The sequence below is a fragment of the Solanum stenotomum genome, chromosome 7, assembly GCF_019186545.1.
Source record: "Solanum stenotomum isolate F172 chromosome 7, ASM1918654v1, whole genome shotgun sequence".
Taxonomy (NCBI): Eukaryota; Viridiplantae; Streptophyta; class Magnoliopsida; order Solanales; family Solanaceae; genus Solanum; species Solanum stenotomum.
The window spans coordinates 57352192-57371329 of record NC_064288.1 but is presented as its reverse complement, the minus strand read 5'-3'; the positions used below and the strand labels follow the sequence as shown (position 1 = coordinate 57371329).

The 19138-nt window shown below is 30.7% G+C and overlaps 3 protein-coding genes across 3 annotated transcripts in view; 1 reads left to right on the top strand and 2 right to left on the bottom strand.

Moving 5' to 3' along the window:
* The window catches only part of LOC125871545 (germin-like protein subfamily 1 member 7), a 171061-nt gene extending 152961 nt beyond the window's left edge, over nucleotides 1-18100 (bottom strand). Inside the window, exon 1 of the mRNA XM_049552171.1 lies at nucleotides 18091-18100. The gene's annotated coding sequence lies outside the window, so the exon portion shown is untranslated. The remainder of the gene's footprint in view (nucleotides 1-18090) is intronic.
* LOC125871526 (cryptochrome-1) overlaps nucleotides 1-19138 on the bottom strand; it is a 258924-nt gene that overhangs the window by 98704 nt on the left and 141082 nt on the right. The window lies entirely within an intron of this gene.
* On the top strand, nucleotides 8659-15148 carry LOC125871527 (probable methyltransferase PMT3). Its single transcript, XM_049552139.1, has 8 exons — nucleotides 8659-8804; nucleotides 11224-11651; nucleotides 11840-12004; nucleotides 12127-12309; nucleotides 12444-13038; nucleotides 13524-13636; nucleotides 13769-13989; nucleotides 14533-15148. The coding sequence occupies exons 2-8, from the start codon at nucleotides 11388-11390 to the stop codon at nucleotides 14846-14848; spliced, it is 1857 nt and encodes a 618-aa protein (XP_049408096.1). The 5' UTR covers nucleotides 8659-8804; nucleotides 11224-11387; the 3' UTR covers nucleotides 14849-15148.

The window sequence follows — 19138 nt, the reverse complement described above, 5'->3', positions numbered from 1 at the left end:
TACTAGTTCTTCTCTTTTCTAATTTACTACTTTGAACATATGAAAGATAACAAAAAGATCGATGAAGGAGTACTCAAAGGGGGAGCTATTGTTTTGTTTATGAATTTGATAATTTAGATCATATTTTATATTTATACTATTAAATCTATTTAATATATTTATTCAAAATTCAATAAGTTATAATTTTAAAAATTCAAAACCAATTAAATCTTGAAAAATATTGGAGTCATGATAATCCAATATTACCATGGTCCTAAATAGCAGTCTACCTAGCTAGTAATCTAATATCTCTAGTGATCACAAAGACATACGTACTATAGTCTATTTTTATAAAATAAAATAAAAATAGTACAATAAATTTCACATTTTGAAACATGATGTTACAGTGCTTTACGTACAAGAAATATGTTTTTTTGAACAATATTCAATTATTATTGTACAGACATGTTAACGTTACACCTTTGAAAAATAAGTTAAGGCGCAACAGTTGACTAGACATCTGAAGATAACATAGAGTATTGTTAAACTTATCTCTCTTGACACTTGCAACAATTGATAAATGCTACGAAACTTAAGTTGCCACTTATTAGAATAATATTGAATTATTCTTGCATAGACAATGTTAACGTTGTGTCCCTGAAAAATAAGTTAAGGCGCAATAGTTGATTATACATCTAGAGTTAACATCTTGTTAAACTTTTATCTCCTGACAGTTACAACAATCGATAAATGCTATGAAACTCAAGCTACAACCACTTAGGCCCAATTAATCTAGATTCACATTTACTACATCAAAAATGATATTTAGTGATAATTAATTAACGACAGTAACTTAATTGCCACTAAATACGTATTTTTAGTTGTAATTGGCACTCTTTGTATATCTCCCAAAAGTCTTTAGCGACATTGGATCTAATGACACTCAACTAATGTCAGTAAATACTTCTGCACTCTTTAATAATGTGTATATTTATTGTCGCTAAACATTGTTTTTGTTATAGTGATTGAAAACTACTACTTTAGGAGTAAATTGTTCGTTAACTCTATTCTAAGGACTTAAACTCGAAATATAATGATCTTATTATTGGAGTCATACTCAAATAAATTTAAGATATTTCTCAATTTTCACAATTTGAAACTTAATGCTACTGTAAAGTAATGTACTAGAAATGAATTTTTTGAACAATATTCAATTAATCTTTGCATAAACGATGTTAACTTTCATGTCTCCTAGGTATACGTTAAAACGCAATAGTTGACTAGACATCTAAAGATAACGTACTGTTGAATTTATTATTCATGGACACTTGCAAAAATTGATAAAAATGTTTATGAAACTTAAGTTACAACCACTTAGGGCAAAACAATTTTGAACTTCCTGTACACAAGTCTTATTCAATTATCCCTTTTTATATGGTGACATTTTTGGTGTTATCCATATTCATCTCAAGGTGAAAATAGTACCCTAATTGATTAGTCATGTCGGCTTAAAGATTCTTTTTTCTTTTTTTCTAAATCTAAAAAAATAAATAAATAAAATAATGTTTGTGGATTTTTTTTTATTTTTTTCCCATTGAAATCTCACATCATTTTTTTATTTTTTTTTGAAGTATCTTGTCATGTTGCATTCAATATCTTGAGTGGATGAAGCAGATAGTCTTCACTGAATGAAAGAGACTTCATTCCAACTATTTTTATCTTTTACTAAAAAACTTTATATTATATTGTATGTCATTTTCCTACAGTATTAACACTAATTCTAGATTTTTATACTATATGACTTCCTCATTCAATGGATTTATAAAACTATTTGATGTGTAGGGAAAACGATTTAAATTATACATATGTTTGGTTCAGATATGTGAAAAAGAGATATTTAAATGTTTCAGTGAGAAGGCATGAAAGCTTGGCAGTAGTGATTCTTAGAAAAAAAGTAGAAGTAGGCCGAAGAAGTATTAAAGAGATGTGATTAGATAGGGCATAACTCACATGTAGCTTACTGAAGATATGATTCTGGATAGGATACTATAGAAGTTGAGGATTAAGTTAGAAGGTTTGTAGATACTAGATAGTCAGACCTCATCTAGTTTTCCGTCTATGTATTATTATGCCCTTATTTTCTTATGCTTCATTTTTTTGATACATGCTATTACCTTTGCTTCAGTCATCGTGTTATTCTTTTTCATAATTATTTTAATATGTTTTTATTTGAGCGAGAGTTTATTAGAAATAATTTTCTACCCTCATATGGTCGGGGTAATGATGATATACATCATCCTTTTCAGACCTCATTTATGAAATTACACCGAATATGTTACTCTTTGAATATTATATAAGTAATACTAGTACTTATTAATTAGTTAGTACTCCCTCCATTTCATATTAAGTTAAGTTTTGAGGCATTTTCCATTTTTCAAATTAACTTAATTGTTCAATTTTCAAGACGACTTTTAAAGTGTTCTTCCAATTTTACTCTTCATTAGTTAGTATTGAAATTAGTGATTAATTAATATTTAGTTATTTTAATCATAAATTTGACAATAATTAATAAGGGTAAAAATGGAAAACTAGGTTCAATTTATGTTTTGATCTACTTTTCTTAAAGGGTGTGAAACACCTCAAAAATTAACTTAAGGGTAATGCTAAATGGCCAGAATTTGGCCAGAAATTTTAAAAAACTATAATATTTTTTTAATTTTAAAATAAACTAATATTTTTTCCATTTTATTGTTAAAATGTATTAAAGTTAAAATTGGTAAAAATGTTTAAAAAGGTAAAATAACATAGTTAAAATATTATTCTGGCCAAAATGATTTTTTCTTGACTTAATATGGAATGGAGGGAGTAGTAAGTTTTCTTGTTTATTGTTTTAACCTTATGTTAATTGTGATAATTAATCACCATTGGAGATAGTGTAAAACTTCCTTTAAAAGGGGGAATTTTCATACATTTTTTCTCTAATGGTACATTCAAAGAGTTTATTAGTACAAGTTGTTGGCTCGAGAAGAAAAAGAATATTTTGCAGTCTTGTTTTGTGGTCTTTAATTTCTGGTTTTAACATGTACTAATAATGTACTTAAAGATTTCAAAAATATTTAGCATGTCCTTGATATAGTGTACCTTGGTAAAATGCAATTCAAAAAGGAAATGTTGTTGCTATAAGCATAAATTAAATTATATATTATTAATAAAAAGAATTGTCAAAAACCAACTCAAAAAACTCACCTCAAATTAGAGGTCGGAAAAGTCTTGATCGATTAAAAAAAATCATTCGTTTGACTTTGACAGGTAGGTTTTTGAAAATAAGAGTAACTTTTTTTTTGTCTTTGAGGTGAAAAACCTGAACAAATAATTATTTTTTTCATTGTCAGTCGAGAATCATTCTTTTTTAAATAGAAAAGAAAAGTAAGAATCATTTCGAAAACCTAAAAGAATCTTTTCGAAAGTATTAAACAAGGTTATTTAATAAGTAGGTTCCTAAAATTTTGGATGATAAACTATTAATCTCCCCAATAATAACACTGCGTTGGATTGGATGAGTTCTTAAACTATAATGTTTAATAAATCTTCTATTTATTTATTTTTATAACTTTTACACATTCTAAAAATGGAAAGGTATCATAGAAGTCACTATCTTAATATTTTTATACATGACTTACTTACTTTTTTAATTCATTTTTTTAATAATGTTTCTTTTATTTTTTGACAAAAAATTTAATTCTAACTTTTCATTTGATATGCTTAAGGCTATAAGATTAACAAATATTTTAATACAATCTACATATCTTCAATATATCAAAATGTAAGCAAAGTGCACAAATATCCAATTTTGGAGGCGTCATTTAATTTGTACTCAAAGTTTAAAAAATGCAATTCGACTCACTTGGGGACAACTTCAAATATATACAACTAAAGTTACAAAATTTCGCATATGAAGTTTGACAAGCTTCAAATATTTTTATCTGAAATCTAACCTGGTAAAATTAAAACATCACATATTTTTACCTAAAATTTCATATAGTTTATCAAGGCCAACGTCAGATATGTTTTTCTTATGTAGTAGTTTTAACAAGATTTCAGATATATTATATAGTAGCTACATTCATTTTTATTGAGGATGTGGATTTGACAACAATATTTCCTTATAACAATAAAATAATATAAATGACGATATATTATAAAAATATTTATAATAATAATAATCTTAGTTGTCTCCTCCATGATGTTCTCCAAGTTGTGATGCAAAGTAATTTGTTCCATAAAAAAAAGGTGGTCATAATTATATTCGTGTTTAGCACAAGCAAATCGAATAAAATTAACCAACTTTAAATTAAGTGCTTATCACTAAGATTGAACCGTTAAATACCACATAAAAAATCATTAAAGTAACATGTCTTGTCTTGTAATCAATTTAAAAAACACTATCCAAAAGATTTAATTTGTTGGCACTTTTGGGAGCCAAAATCAACTTATCTAAAACATATTTGTCTCAAAATTTAAAAGTTGTCGTTCTAATTGTCTTTTAACATAATTATCAAAAATGTATCTGAATTATCAATTTTTCGTGAGTTTCATAATTTAATGTTTAATTGTACTTATTATTTTTCTATCTGAATCATCGATCATTGTCTATATATTAAAACACATTTAGTTGAGTAGATGGTGATTATTCAAGTAGAAAAAGGTACCAACTCATAGTTCGAGTGTAAAATTTGCAAAAAAATAATAGTTCACACTATTATTTTTACCATTAACTCATTTGTTTGTTTTTTTTCAAAGAAACTAAAAGATTCTTATTTTTTTCAAATAATAAAATCTTTATTACTTAAAAATCATTATTATTGTTCCTCAAATTACAGAGGGTAACAATGAATTTCTCAACCAAAAAAAAGGCAAGAGAAACATAATCCCCCAAACTTGCAAATTATAGAGGGAAAAAAAAGCATTTTCCCTATATGATTTTGAGGTTGCATGAATATAAAGATGGACTAGACTAAAAGATATTTTCTACGATAAACATAGTAAAAAAGATGCATGTTAGCCGAATTTAACAGGCTTGATTCAAACTCTGTATATGCATTATGAAATCTACTAGCCAAAAATATTAAATTTTTTGAACATATTAACTCACTAGTCTGTAAGATTGTAGCTTAGTACAATTCGAATCTTATGAAGTTTAAATTCTGAATTCGTATTTCCTATAATTGTAGAAACAATTTTCATTTTGCATAGGATTACTTTAGAGGAAGTGTTCCTGGGCCCAATTTTAAAGGCCCAAAACTATGATAATAGCCCAAAATTTCACACTCTAATTCAACAAGCCCATTTAAAAGAAGAAACTTGCTCTAGTGGCTGATGAATATTTCTTCCTCAAAACTCGAGACCCTCCGAGCGCGTTCACTCTCTCTCTCTCTCTCTATTTCTAACCGGTTCAACTTATAAATGGTAGGTGCCGTTTAAACACGCACCACTCTATAACAATTCATGACATTATCTTTGACAATGTGTGCGATCTTGGATCGCCACACCTTGCGAGCTAATAATGCAATGAACATAATCGACTTAAATTATGACATCGGCTCGATCACTTTGACCAATCTTAGGAACCCATCACATGTGAGTGTAGTGAACGGCGTTAACTCAGTCCATGGGCCTTTGTCCATTGAGCCCATCCTCATAAATATTCAGTTTGGGCCCTTAAATTCTTGGACATTCAAATGGGCTCTTGAGTTTTTTTTGTATTGGGCTTTTAGACTGGCCCAATATAGTAGATCCAGCCCAAAATAAGCCACCGACGAAATTGATTAGAAATAGACAGCTTCCGTTGAAGTCCACATGCAAGAAATTTGACATCTCAAGAAAAAATAAAATAAAAAAAAAATAAAATAAAAAAAAAATAAAAAATAAAAATAAAAATAAAATAAAATAAAAAAATAATAAAAAAATAATAAAAAAATATATATATATATATATATCATTTGAATAATAACCTAATGATATTAAAAAATATATTTATACTCACCTATTTTTATATTAGAGGATTGAAGAGTTGGTTTGATAAAAAAAATATCACATCAAAGTTTAAGGTTGTAAAAGTTTTAAAAGATGTATAAAAAATGAAATGATTCCAAATATTTTTTTGTTTTTTATTCAGTGTCCGATATTTATATTGGTGTCCAACTAAATCTGAATTTGTGCTGGGAAGTCCTATATCAAAAGATAAAACCCTTCCTAATAAATACAACTTCATACCAAGGAGGACTTAAACCCGAGACCTCAGTAGAAAACAAAAGGCAATGTTGCGTATGTTTTAATCTACAATTAATTTTTATGTCAATTTATAGTATCTAGATATGTCGGCACATAAATTATATTTCTTTGATAGCACTTTCAACTTTTTATATCTTTCCTTATCATAATGAAAACAATGATTTTCTAATGGAAAAAATATATATGTGTGTGACAATATCTAATTGCTCTAAGTTCAAAATATATTGACAATAATACTACTATGATATATATATATATATATATATATATATATTAATTTGTACATAGCATTTAAATAAAATAATTTAATCTTATTAATTAAAAGAAAGTAACAATGCAAATTAGTTAATTATGATTAAATAATGAATATATATTAATGGTTTTGATATAAACACTGAATTTAATTAACTGTATAAAGAAATAAAAGAGGAGAAGTATATATGTTTGTTTAGCTTTAGAAAACTTTAATCCTAATAGTAGTATATATGTTACAGATTTTGATCAAAGTTTTGTGATATAGAAATTAATATTTGATGATGCACTCAGACAAACATCAGTCACATGCAGACTCAAAATATCGTTAAGAGCATAATTACACTTTGTATGTATCTTTTTATTTTATTCGGTTATCAATGTGAGACTTTATTTAATGTGAACTATCTCCTCTTCAAATTCAGTTACATTCTACTTAGTCCATTACCATAATTTACGATCACCTTCTCGAACTAATTAAGCTCCACACGGATTTATGAATAAAATTTTATGATTCATAATTTGTCACTCACATGATCGAGTATTTATGTCCATTGAAGCATATATATAACTAGTTTCTTGTCATCCTATGATTTTCAAGTTGTATGTGGCATAGTAAAAATTGTAAAATAAGTCCTACACTATCATTTCTCATTTTTATACTCATCTCACTGAATCATTGATTTTGAATCACACGCCAATTGAAAATCACTAAAACTTTTACATAAGATAAGAATATCACTCGCGTGCCCCTAATAAATTATCTATTATAGTATTATCGTAAAATAAGAAATGTTAAAATTCATTGAATCAAGAGCACATGGTGACCATCCATGGGCAAAGATCCCATTCCCCTACTTATGGAATTTCAATTTTCTAATTATTTATTAATGTCACGAGTTCAAGATCTCAACAATTCTTTAATCATTTTTATTTCTTAATTATTAACCATATTAAAAAAATGGAAAATATCCAAAAAGAAACATACATTTATATCTTTTCTAATAGCATTAAGCAGTAAAGATAAACAGTCTTCAAATAATAATCTCCAAAAAAAGAACTCTTTCAAGTTTGCCATAAATAAATACTTTTCTAGATATATACACTAGTGTTAGATATTATTATGAATCCAATAATGTGTTTATTTTTAAATGCACAAGTTGCACAACATAAATTTCCAGGCACACTTTTTTCAATTATGTAAATGGTATACTTTGAAGGTTATACAAAATGCAAGATTGTATTGTGTAATTTTTTAATTAACAAATTTTATAAATAAATACTTGCACGTAATTTGTTAGTGTCGCCTGTGGGTTTAAAATAGTCCTTTTAAATATGCATTTAACATTTTTGATCCTTTAAGTTAGCTAATAATTAATACTTTTAATCTTCATCAAATATTTGATAATTTATGTTTGTATAATTTAACAAAAAAATGATTTAATCATAAATACCATAAAAGTCTCATCAAATTCTAAAATATACCAACACAAGAAACTACACTAAACACCAAAAGATATAAAAAAGAAGAGCAAAAATTACATAAAAAATTACGCTCTAGATATAATTAAAAAAATTACAAAAATTATACCGCTAATGATGAGTTTCTTTTTTAAAAAATAATTACAATCTCTGTCAAATCTAATAAATAAAGTTCGACAAATATTTAATGAAGACTAAAAATGTTATTTTTAATTAACTTAAATGATTAAATTCATTCCGTGTATACTTGAGATTATTTTGAATATACACTCTAACATAATACTCTCTCTATTCTAAAATAAATAAGTAGCATTTTTTATTTTGTTTTAAATTAAGTGACATTTAAATTTTTTATGAATGATTGATATTATTCTTTCAAAATTACCTTGTTTATAATTATTTTTTTATTTTCTAAGAGTAGACCATTTTTGTCATATATTTTTTTCTTTTCAATTTTACACTTATTAACATGAAAGTTTGTACCTTTCACTTCTATCCCCTTTCTTTTCCCAAAATGGCATAAAACATCCCAAAAATTTTCACCATTCACTGAAAATGAGATCCAATACGCCCAATCCCATCCCCACCCTGTCGGCACCCCACCCCCTCTTCATTCCTCCCAACTGTATCCAATAATATACATTTTTCTTTTTATACATAGCTTTGTTCCACTCTCTTTCTCTCCATCATACACTTAACTATTTTCTTGTTTTTTTTGACACGTCCTACTGTTACCAATTTGTATCACTTACCCATTTCTCCTCCAATTTCAGATCTGCAACTATTCTGCTCCAAATACTGTAAGATTCTTTTTTGTTTTTGTGGATCTGAGTGATTTCTTGCTTACTCATTTGGCCTTTTCTACTTGTTAATTGGTTTCACAGACAGGGCAAAGCTCTAATCTTTTTGTTCTAATGTTTACAACATTTAATGGTAGTGCTTAATCTTGATGATTTGTATTAACAATCATGCCGTTTTTTAATATTGAATCTTGCTTACCCATTTTGTCCTATCCTTAATCCGCAGCTAAACAAACTTCTAATCTTTGTGTTTAATTTTGATTATTTGTTTAGCCATGTAAAGTTGTAATCTTTTGGTGTACTGTTTCGGACCCTCTAATGTTAGTGCTTAATCGTGTTGAACAATAATGGGTTTTCTTAATATTGAATCTAGCTTACTCATTTCGGCCATTTTGCTTATTAATTCTAATCTTTTTGCTCTAATGTTTTGTACCCTCTTATTCTTGTTTATTTGTATTAACAATCATGAGTTTTTTCTTAATATTGAATCTGGCTTGTTAATTGTTTTCAGCTAGTTAAAGTTTTAATATTTTTCTCTAATGTTTTAGTCCCTTTGACGCTACTACTTAATCTTGTTGATTCGTACGAGTTTTTCTTGATATTGAATCTGGCTTATCCATTTTGGCCTTTTTTGATTGTTAATCCTACTTAGCTAAAGTTCTAATCTTTTGCTATAATGTTTTAGATCCTTTAATGTTTTAGAATGTTTTAGACTAGTGTTTAATCTTGTTGATTTATATTAACATGGTTTTTTTTAAATATTGAATCTAGCTTACTTATTTTTGGCCTTTTGTGCTTGTTAATCATGCTCAACTAGGCAAAGTTCTAATCTTTGCTCTAATTTTTGGACCCTTTAATGCCAGTGCTTAGTCTTGTTGATTTGTATGAACAATCATGGTTTTTTTTTAATATTGGATCTGGCTTGTCCATTTTGCCTTTGAGCTGGTTAATTATCATCTAGACCAAAATCTGTTCTTTGGTTCGGTTGTTTGTACCCATTAATGTGACTGCTTAATCTTGTTAATTTATATTAGTAGTAATTATGGCTTGTTTAATGGATCATATTGGATTTTGCTCATCCTTTGGGCCTTATGCTCTTTTTAAAAAAATTCTCAGCTGTTTTCTCCTTTTGTTGTTCTACCTATTAATGCTAATAAGGCCTAGACTTTTTTATTTGTATTAGTAATCTTGGATTCTTAATTGCATCATCCCAGATCTGTGTTTCAGCAAGTTTAATTATTCTTATACCTGTCATCAGTATAAGCGCATTATTGCTTTGATGTCCAAGGAAAAAAGTTGAATTTCATTGGTCTTCACAATTAGTCCAAATGTTTTTATGCATGGGGATCTTGTTCATAGTTGATGTACTTCTCAGCTGTAGATATGGGAGGTTCCGTTGTGAATCTGCATTTTTTTTTATATACTAAATAGCATCCGGACTCTTTTTTTTTTCATTGTACGAAAAATAGAATGCGAGGCAGTGGAAGACACTGTCGACAATGTGGCCTGAAACGTAAATGATATACCAGCAGCTAGCCAACTCTTTTTCTGGAATTCCACTTGACATTGTCTTCCTCTAGATAGGAAGGAGTGGAGGTCACGTATCAAGGTTGTAGGTTAGTAGGGCTANTTTTTTTTTCATTGTACGAAAAATAGAATGCGAGGCAGTGGAAGACACTGTCGACAATGTGGCCTGAAACGTAAATGATATACCTGCAGCTAGCCAACTCTGTTTCTGGAATTCCACTTGACATTGTCTTCCTCTACCAGTTCCATTTTCCTTCTGAATGCATCACTTAGTACACTATAAGTGTGATTTGATACCTATTACTTTGGGGAGGGGGGAGAAAAAGTGGTTCTTTGGTAATCCGTTAAAGATAAGTGCTGGTTTGATCTTTCTTATCATCAATATTTTGCTCTTGGCTTATAAGATAGCCTATTTGGCCTACATATACTTGAAACGTTTGAGAGTTGCATGTTAAGTAAGTCACGATACATTATGCAGTTAGTGGATTGTTGTTGCTTCCATCTCATTCCCTAACTGGCTAGAGAAGTAGACATACCTATCGTCTAACTTCAAGGAGTAATACCCAAATCAGAGAATCATATCCGAGCTTGAGCTTGGGAACTTTCGTGGTGTTCAATATGACTTCAAAGATTGTTTCTGAGATCATGAAATTGTACAAGAAATATAGTATAAGTTTAATTTACATGTTCTTTTCAAAGAACTATAGCATGTGTAGCCGACATGCAAGATTAGTGCATACTGCAATATCTACTGCGGTTGGACTTTTATATTGCTTTTTTATTTTTTGGATTCATTTTTGAAATATCTGTGGCTTTTCTTTCTTTTTATTTTTGTTTGCCCTTTGCCACACTACTCGAGTTGATCTAGTTGTTTGTGCATGTGATTTCGCAGGTTATTTCACCAATAGAAGTAATCCAACTTCCTTCAGAATCTAATTTGTGCAATCTATTACGTTCGGGATCTTGGAGCTAACTGGTCCACCTAAGCAATGACTTCTAAGAACTGAAGGGGAAGGGTGAAGGTGAAGCTTTTTTGAAGATTCTAAAACTACACAAATGATGCGAGGGAGATCAGATGGAGCGCAGAAGAAGCGCTTGTTGACTTCTGTAGCTGTTGTTGCAATCTTTGTTGTTGTCCTGTATTTTTATTTTGGCTCTAAGAGCAACGGTGAATCTGCTTTAGAGTATGGAAGCCGATCGTTGAGGAAACTGGGATCCTCGTATTTGGGTGGAGATGATGAGTCTGATCTTAGCAGCAAGCAAGATGAGAAGTTTGGGCTGGAAGATGGTGAAGATGGCATCGTTTCTAAGAGCTTCCCAGTGAGTATTATTTTTCCTTTCTTATTGTTGTGTTTCGTTTTGTTGATAGATGTGATGTCACAGTCACTCTCACTTAACTATCCCGTGTGACTCTGTCCTAAATGGAGGGATGGGGAAACACTTGCTGCATTTTGGTTGTCTTGTTGACTTTTTAACTTTTGTGCTACTATTGTTTTTTCTCTTGAAAGGTTTGCGATGATCGACATTCGGAGTTAATTCCCTGTCTGGACAGGCATCTCATATACCAAATGAGATTGAAGCTGGATCTAACATTAATGGAGCACTATGAAAGACACTGCCCATTGCCTGAAAGACGTTTCAATTGCTTGATTCCTCCTCCAGCAGGATACAAGGTGCATAAGCTATATCAGTACTAAATATAAGTCAAGAATATGTTCTGACTTCCAATGTTATTCGATTTTTTTTTCTGATCGGACACATCTGTTTTTGCTTTCTCCCTTGGATGCTGTTGTAGGTACCGATTAAGTGGCCAAGAAGTAGAGATGAGGTTTGGAAGGCGAACATACCACATACTCACCTTGCACATGAGAAATCTGACCAAAACTGGATGGTTGTTAAGGGTGAAAAGATTATATTTCCTGGTGGAGGCACTCACTTTCACTATGGAGCTGATAAGTACATTGCTTTAATTGCAAACGTGAGCACTCTATCTCTTGAAATATAGCTTCTCCGTCAATAAAATGAAATATGTAACCATCCTTATGATTAAATCATCAACTCTTAAGATGTTCGCACTTATCAAAGTTATCTTACCTATAATCATGATTGCAGATGCTGAAATTTCCGAACAATAACTTGAACAATGGAGGAAGGATACGCACAGTTTTTGACGTTGGTTGTGGTGTGGCTAGCTTTGGTGGTTATCTTCTATCGTCTGATATCATAGCAATGTCATTGGCGCCGAATGATGTGCATCAGAATCAGATCCAATTTGCCTTAGAGAGAGGAATCCCTGCATATCTTGGTGTTCTTGGAACAAAAAGGCTTCCCTATCCAAGCAGATCATTTGAATTTGCTCACTGTTCCCGTTGTAGGATTGATTGGATTCAGAGGGATGGTATCCTTCTTCTCGAGCTTGATAGGGTGCTTAGACCTGGAGGCTATTTTGCCTATTCATCTCCCGAAGCATATGCACAGGATGAAGAGGATCTCAGAATATGGAAACAGATGAGCACACTTGTCGAACGCATGTGCTGGAAAATAGCAGAAAAAAAGAACCAAACAGTAATTTGGGTCAAGCCTCTAAACAATGACTGTTACATGGAAAGACCAGCTGGTACTCAACCACCACTTTGTCGGTCCAATGATGATCCTGATGCTGTTTGGGGTGTGAATATGGAAGCATGCATAACACCTTATTCTGATCGTAAGTGTCCTGTCTCTTGCTTATTTTCATTCTGGAGCATCAGTGACGGTGAATATACCTATGTAAAGCAGTAAAACTGGCAGATAGAAGTGTTTTATACCTGGTCAACTAAGCAATAGTAATTCATAACAAAAAGAATTTAACTTTGTGAACCCAACTTCAGAATTAGATAGAATTGAGCACCAAAATTAGTAGTCTCCGGAAGGTTTTCTCAAACAATGCATAGTATATTAAGAAAGTCCACTCGTCAAAGCACCTAAGCACTGAATCAAAAGTTACAGTTTGGAGCCTTTTATGGAATGGTTACATCTGATATTGTTACATTAGTTTTCTGATACAATATGCACGAGCAGAAATTCTAATTTTGTTTTTTTCATCAAAGAAAATAAGTCACAGTTCTGCTGAAGCTTGTAAACAATGCTAATGTTAGTTCTGTTTAGTTTTCCTCAAAAACATATAACCTTATTCTCATTTTCTGATATCAGATGATCACAAAGTTGGCGGAAGCGGGCTGGCTCCTTGGCCAGCAAGGCTATCCACTCCTCCTCCCCGTCTTGCTGATTTTGGGTATTCAAGTGAAATGTTTGAGAAGGATGTGGTAATTTTCTAATCTTATTTTTTCAATTTCTGCCACATCATTCCACATGTGAGATTAAAGTGCTCAGGTGCAATCATGAGAATGGAAAGGGAAATCTTAATATGCTTCTTGCTTTTCTTGGCTTATACGCAGGAGCTTTGGCAGCGAAGGGTTGAACATTACTGGAATATTTTAAGTTCAAAGATCTCTTCAGACACACTGAGAAATATCATGGACATGAAGGCCAATCTGGGGTCATTTGCTGCTGCTTTGAAGGACAAAGATGTTTGGGTCATGAACGTTGTACCCAAAGATGGACCTAACACTCTCAAGATTGTATATGATCGTGGTTTGATTGGCACAACTCATGACTGGTACGTGGATAATTTCTTACTTAACAGAACTACGTAGATTTCTCCAGTCTACTCTATTATGGGCGTCAAGCTAGCATCCTTTACAATATTGACCTTGTGAGATCCTCTTAATAGGTCAATTAACTGACAGCAAAGATGGAACTTAAAACGTGCTTAAATATATCTGAGGTTAAAATGTGCATTGCTGTTTTAATTTGATCGAACTCTTCAAAAATGCGGACATATGTGTGTCAGATCCTCCAAAAGTATTACAATTTTTGAGGATCTGACACAGGTGCAGCAACATTTTTGGTAAATCTGATCAACATAAGTCCTTGAGCCGAGGGTCTATCGTAAACCGCCTCTCTACCTCTGAGGTAGGGGTAAGGTCTGTGTACACTCTACCCACCCAGACCTCACTTGGTGGGATTACACGGGATATGTTCTTGTTGTTATTATCCAACTTCAGAATAAGTAAACCATAAGAAGCATGCAGACCTTTAGAATATCTGAACCATAGCTGATCATCGGAAATCTTACTTCTTTGCACATCGTTGAGTGCAGGTGTGAAGCATTTTCAACATATCCTAGGACCTATGATTTGCTCCATGCATGGAATGTCTTCTCCGACATTGAAAAGAAAGGTTGCAGTGGTGAGGATCTGTTACTCGAGATAGATCGCATAGTAAGGCCTAGTGGTTTTGTCATCTTCCGCGACAAACAACATGTTATTGACTTTGTAAAGAAGTATTTATCTCCGTTGCACTGGGAAGCGGTAGCTGATCCAACGCCAGATCAAGACCAGGAAGGAGATGAGATTGTTTTCATCATCCAAAAGAAGTTGTGGCTCACAAGTGAAAGCATCAGAGATACAGAGTAAATGAAGTTTGCTACACTAAGCACACTTCCTCTTGATTCATTTTTTCTCCTACCTTTTGAGATAAATTAAGAACGACACACCTCAAAGGTCTAGGAGATATCAGTTTGATTTTGTAGTATTTATGATATTTATATCTTACTTTTCCTCATTAACTTAATTTCCAGTTGTTGTTTCTTTTAGTTGACAAACTCATAGACTACATATTATATGCATTTATAGGCTCTATTCTTAAATTTTGGCATTGGTAAAAGCTTACTTGATGCATTACATAAAATGTAAACTTATGTGTTAAACATGATGAAATGCATAGATTCAAAGTCTCATAGCAGGAGTTGGCAAATATTCAGTTGATATAAGATATTTTCCCAATTAACTTCTTTTTTTTATTTTAGTTAATCCCTATTAGAGGTAAAACTTTTTTGGGGTGGCTCAGTGGTTTGGGATTGAACTTCTGTGTTGGAGGTCTCAAGTTTGAAATCATTTGCCAGCAAAAGCAAGGGTTTGCCTTCTGGATTGAGCTCGTTGTATTGTGCTTGTCTAGTGCAGGTTACTATTGCATAGGAGTGGAATTTTTACCTGTGCGCACCCAAATGATAGGAAATAAAGGGTTTTCCTTGTCAAAAAAAAAAATTGTTAATTAAGTGGCTATTTCCCTTAACTATTCATTTTATAAGTAATACTACTAACAACTTTAACTCTTTAACTTTTTGCCTCTTCCATTAATCATGTTTGAATGTCAAATCAATTGAATTATAGGGTGTATGAATCTTCTATAATCATTTTTTGCTCTATATTTGGGCCTATTTGTCCTAATTACTTTATTTTTTAAAACAATATTTTAAAGGCATAATGCATATATAGACACTTTAATTAACTTGGTCTTCATTGACCGTTGAACACCTCAACTTTCATTGTGACCATCTAAACTCCTCTTGATACATGTACGCTTCACGAATACCTTAGTGTTGAAAAGGTACATTTAGAATTGAGTTGTTTACTGTGCTAACTTAAATCAAGTTAAGGTTAATTAACTATAGTGAAGTGATGGAGGTCTATGTACAAATATATGTTACGTATTTATTGATTTAGTGTAAACATCGAATACAATTAAATTCTTAAAGATGCAACATTTAGTACTTTCGACATACAACATTAATTTGTGTAAAATTCACTAAAATTACAACAAATAATGGGCCGGCAATTGATTTATTATAAAAATTAACACTCTCTCAAAACACGTTCTCCTTTAATTGCACTCATTAGTCACTATCACGATCTTACACCCCATCCTTGCCTAAGGTAACTTTTAATAGGCAAAAGTTTCGAATGGATCAATAATTACGTTTCAATTTCAAACAAGTCTGAGTAATATATAATACCAAATTGGAACTATTGGAAGGCCCAACCCAGATTCTTGCCTGCACAAAACAGCACTGTATGACTAATGACAACACTCAACAAAATGAAATCAACACCCCCACCAAATGGCCCCCTTCCAATAATATTATAAAAATAGGACAAGGAGGGTCTCTTTGCAATGAAGTAAACTAATTATGTTTGTCAATTTGCCTATCCATAATTGGGCACACTCATCATACAACATAATAATACTATAGTTTAATTTATATACATTATCCGTGTATTCACTTTTTATATTATTATCAGGTCACTCAAAAGATATCTATACGTAAATTTTCTTAAAATATGAAATTTATAATCTTAAAAACAAGATAAATTACATGTTATAACAGATAACACATATAAAAAATTTTTATATTAACGATGTGTATAACTTTAAGTTGTAAAATATGTTAGTAGGAATTATATAAAGAGACCAAGAGAGGCACATGCAAATGCACCTTTTGCCATCATCTATCGAGTGAAGTCCCCCCCTTAACATCACTAACATGGCTTTAAGAGCTATGCTCCCCTTCAAATATTATTATTATTATTTAGTTGTATAGTTGCAATGTTTCTTTTTATTCTTTTTGTTATATAAACAAGTACATTTTTTAAATTGAAGTCATGTTGAAATGTCTGTCTAATTAGCAACAATATTTCTCTCTCCCTTCCCAACTTCCTCTCACTTTCCCTTTAATTGCCTCTTTATATATGATAACATGCATGATAATTGTTAATTTGTTACTATAGGTAGCATTTTATAAGAAGGGAATGTGTTTCTTTTCTTGATAAGACCCCTTAATCAGAAGTTTCGATTTTTGAGTTTTAGATATGAAAAAAAAAATCGATAGAAAGCACTTTCGCTAATAAATTCTATGCGACACAAATTCAAATTAGTCGGCTCCAGTACAAATATCGAGTGAGAAACAAAAGAACAAAAACTTTAATAAGACTGTTTCAAGTCATCATACAATTACAATCCTATTTTTCAAAAACATGAGATTTGTTGAAAAAACAATTTATTGTTAAAAGGAAATTTAGGGATATGAGTACTTTTCCACAAGAAAATTCAATTGGTGGCAGTATTTATAGACTAATACTTAATCCAGAAGGGGAAAAAAAGGAAGAAAAATTCAGCCTTGTACAGCCAATGTTATTTGTAGTAATTCTTTTTTTTTCTTTTCAACGTCACTATTTTTATTTCAATTGAAATACTTAGATCAAGATGGAAGTCAAATATTTTTAATGAGATGAGCAAATCTTTAGAAAAAAATGTTCTTTTTTTTTCATTGATGTTCGATATCCACATTCAAAGTTCACTATATCCACATTAGAGGTAGTCCATCCATAAAACATACACTTTAATCAAATATTGAACCAAACACACTAAACTACAAAGTGGTTTGATCCTAGTTAAAAAAGTTTATCTACTAAACTTTGTTAATGAGAAATTAATAGGAGAATTCAAGTAAGATTCCTTAGACTCATAATGAAATTAGTAATCTTTAATGTTTGACTAATAATTAAAGATAAATTAGTTTAATTAATCCAGTGGAATATTTATCAAACAAAAAAAAAGGCCCTTTTCATTTGCCAGTAAGGAGATTGTCTACATAAATTGGATTAAAGATGGTCCCCCAATTGAAAATTTGTTACCCTTAATTTTGGGGCAATTTTTCCCACATATTTAAGTTTCCCTATAATGTAGGGTCTACCATCACCTAATCTTATCCTCTCATTTTTTCTTCCTGATATTCAAATATAATATCAGAGTCCATAATGGAGCTTCGATTAAATTCTTAATACATATTGCAGGACCTATATATTCAGGGGTGGCACTATCAATGTAATTTTCTCCATACCCAAGACTTGAACAAAAGACCTCTGATTAAGGGTGGAACAATCTTACCATTGCACCGCAACCCCTATCTGCAATCTTATCCTTATTTGTAGGCAAACTTCTCTTTTCCTTTTCCTTTTCCTTTTTTATTTTTTATTTTTTTGTGTTAATAGCACTTTTAGTTGCTTAGATTTCGGTAAATTTTACTTGTAGTTCTCATAGTATTTGACTAAATGCATTTAACTTTCGATTAATTAGAATGTATGTAGTTGATCGTTTTCCTTGTGAGTGTCCACAAATTAACAACATTTTGTTAGTTGTTTCATAATTTTATTACCCAATTGTTATTTCATATTGGGGAATAATATAATTTTAGAAATAATCTAAATATAACATATAATTTTTTTCAAATGAAGGTACTACAAGCATACATTTTAATTGATTGAAGAAAATAGTTGTGTTTAGTTATATATCACAAAGATCAAAAAGCATAATTTATCAATAATCAAAGGAACCAAAAATGCAACTATCATTTAAAAAAAATAAAATTCAAGTGAAACTTATTTATCAATATGAATTGTGACGGAATGAATGAGATCCTTTCACCTCAAAGTTGAGACTTTCGATATGGAAAAGTTCCATTAAAAGCGTTATCTCTAAAATTTGGTCATGCAATGAGCCTACAAATCCAAATTACTTAAATTTTAATGTGAATATGAAGCGTACGAAAAAATATATATATATAGAATTTATTCAAATTTAAAGATCTCATTAGGTACCTTTAGGGATATAATGTAAAACTTTTGTAAAATTATAGAAAACTTAGGTCCTAAGCTAAAGTTCATTGTGGACCACTGTCCACTGTAATAATGTGATTTATTTTTTCAAAGTTTGCTTAAGCATAAGCTATCTTTGTATAATTTTTATCCATCTGTAATTTATTGGGTTAAAACTCAACAATTTTTAAAAAATGATGTTTTCTCTAGATGAATTTTGACATTTTGTTGGATTATACAAAAAATATTAACTTATATCCAGTTATTTTTTCC

What these genes read in the sequence shown, in the direction of transcription:
- LOC125871527 (XM_049552139.1), top strand. Translation starts at nt 11,388, where the DNA reads ATGATGCGAGGGAGATCAGATGGAGCGCAGAAGAAGCGCTTGTTGACT. An exon ending in CTCCTCCAGCAGGATACAAG is followed by an intron (nt 12,005 to 12,126) that starts GTGCATAAGCTA and finishes ATGCTGTTGTAG; the next exon opens with GTACCGATTAAGTGGCCAAG. An exon ending in ACATTGCTTTAATTGCAAAC is followed by an intron (nt 12,310 to 12,443) that starts GTGAGCACTCTA and finishes TCATGATTGCAG; the next exon opens with ATGCTGAAATTTCCGAACAA.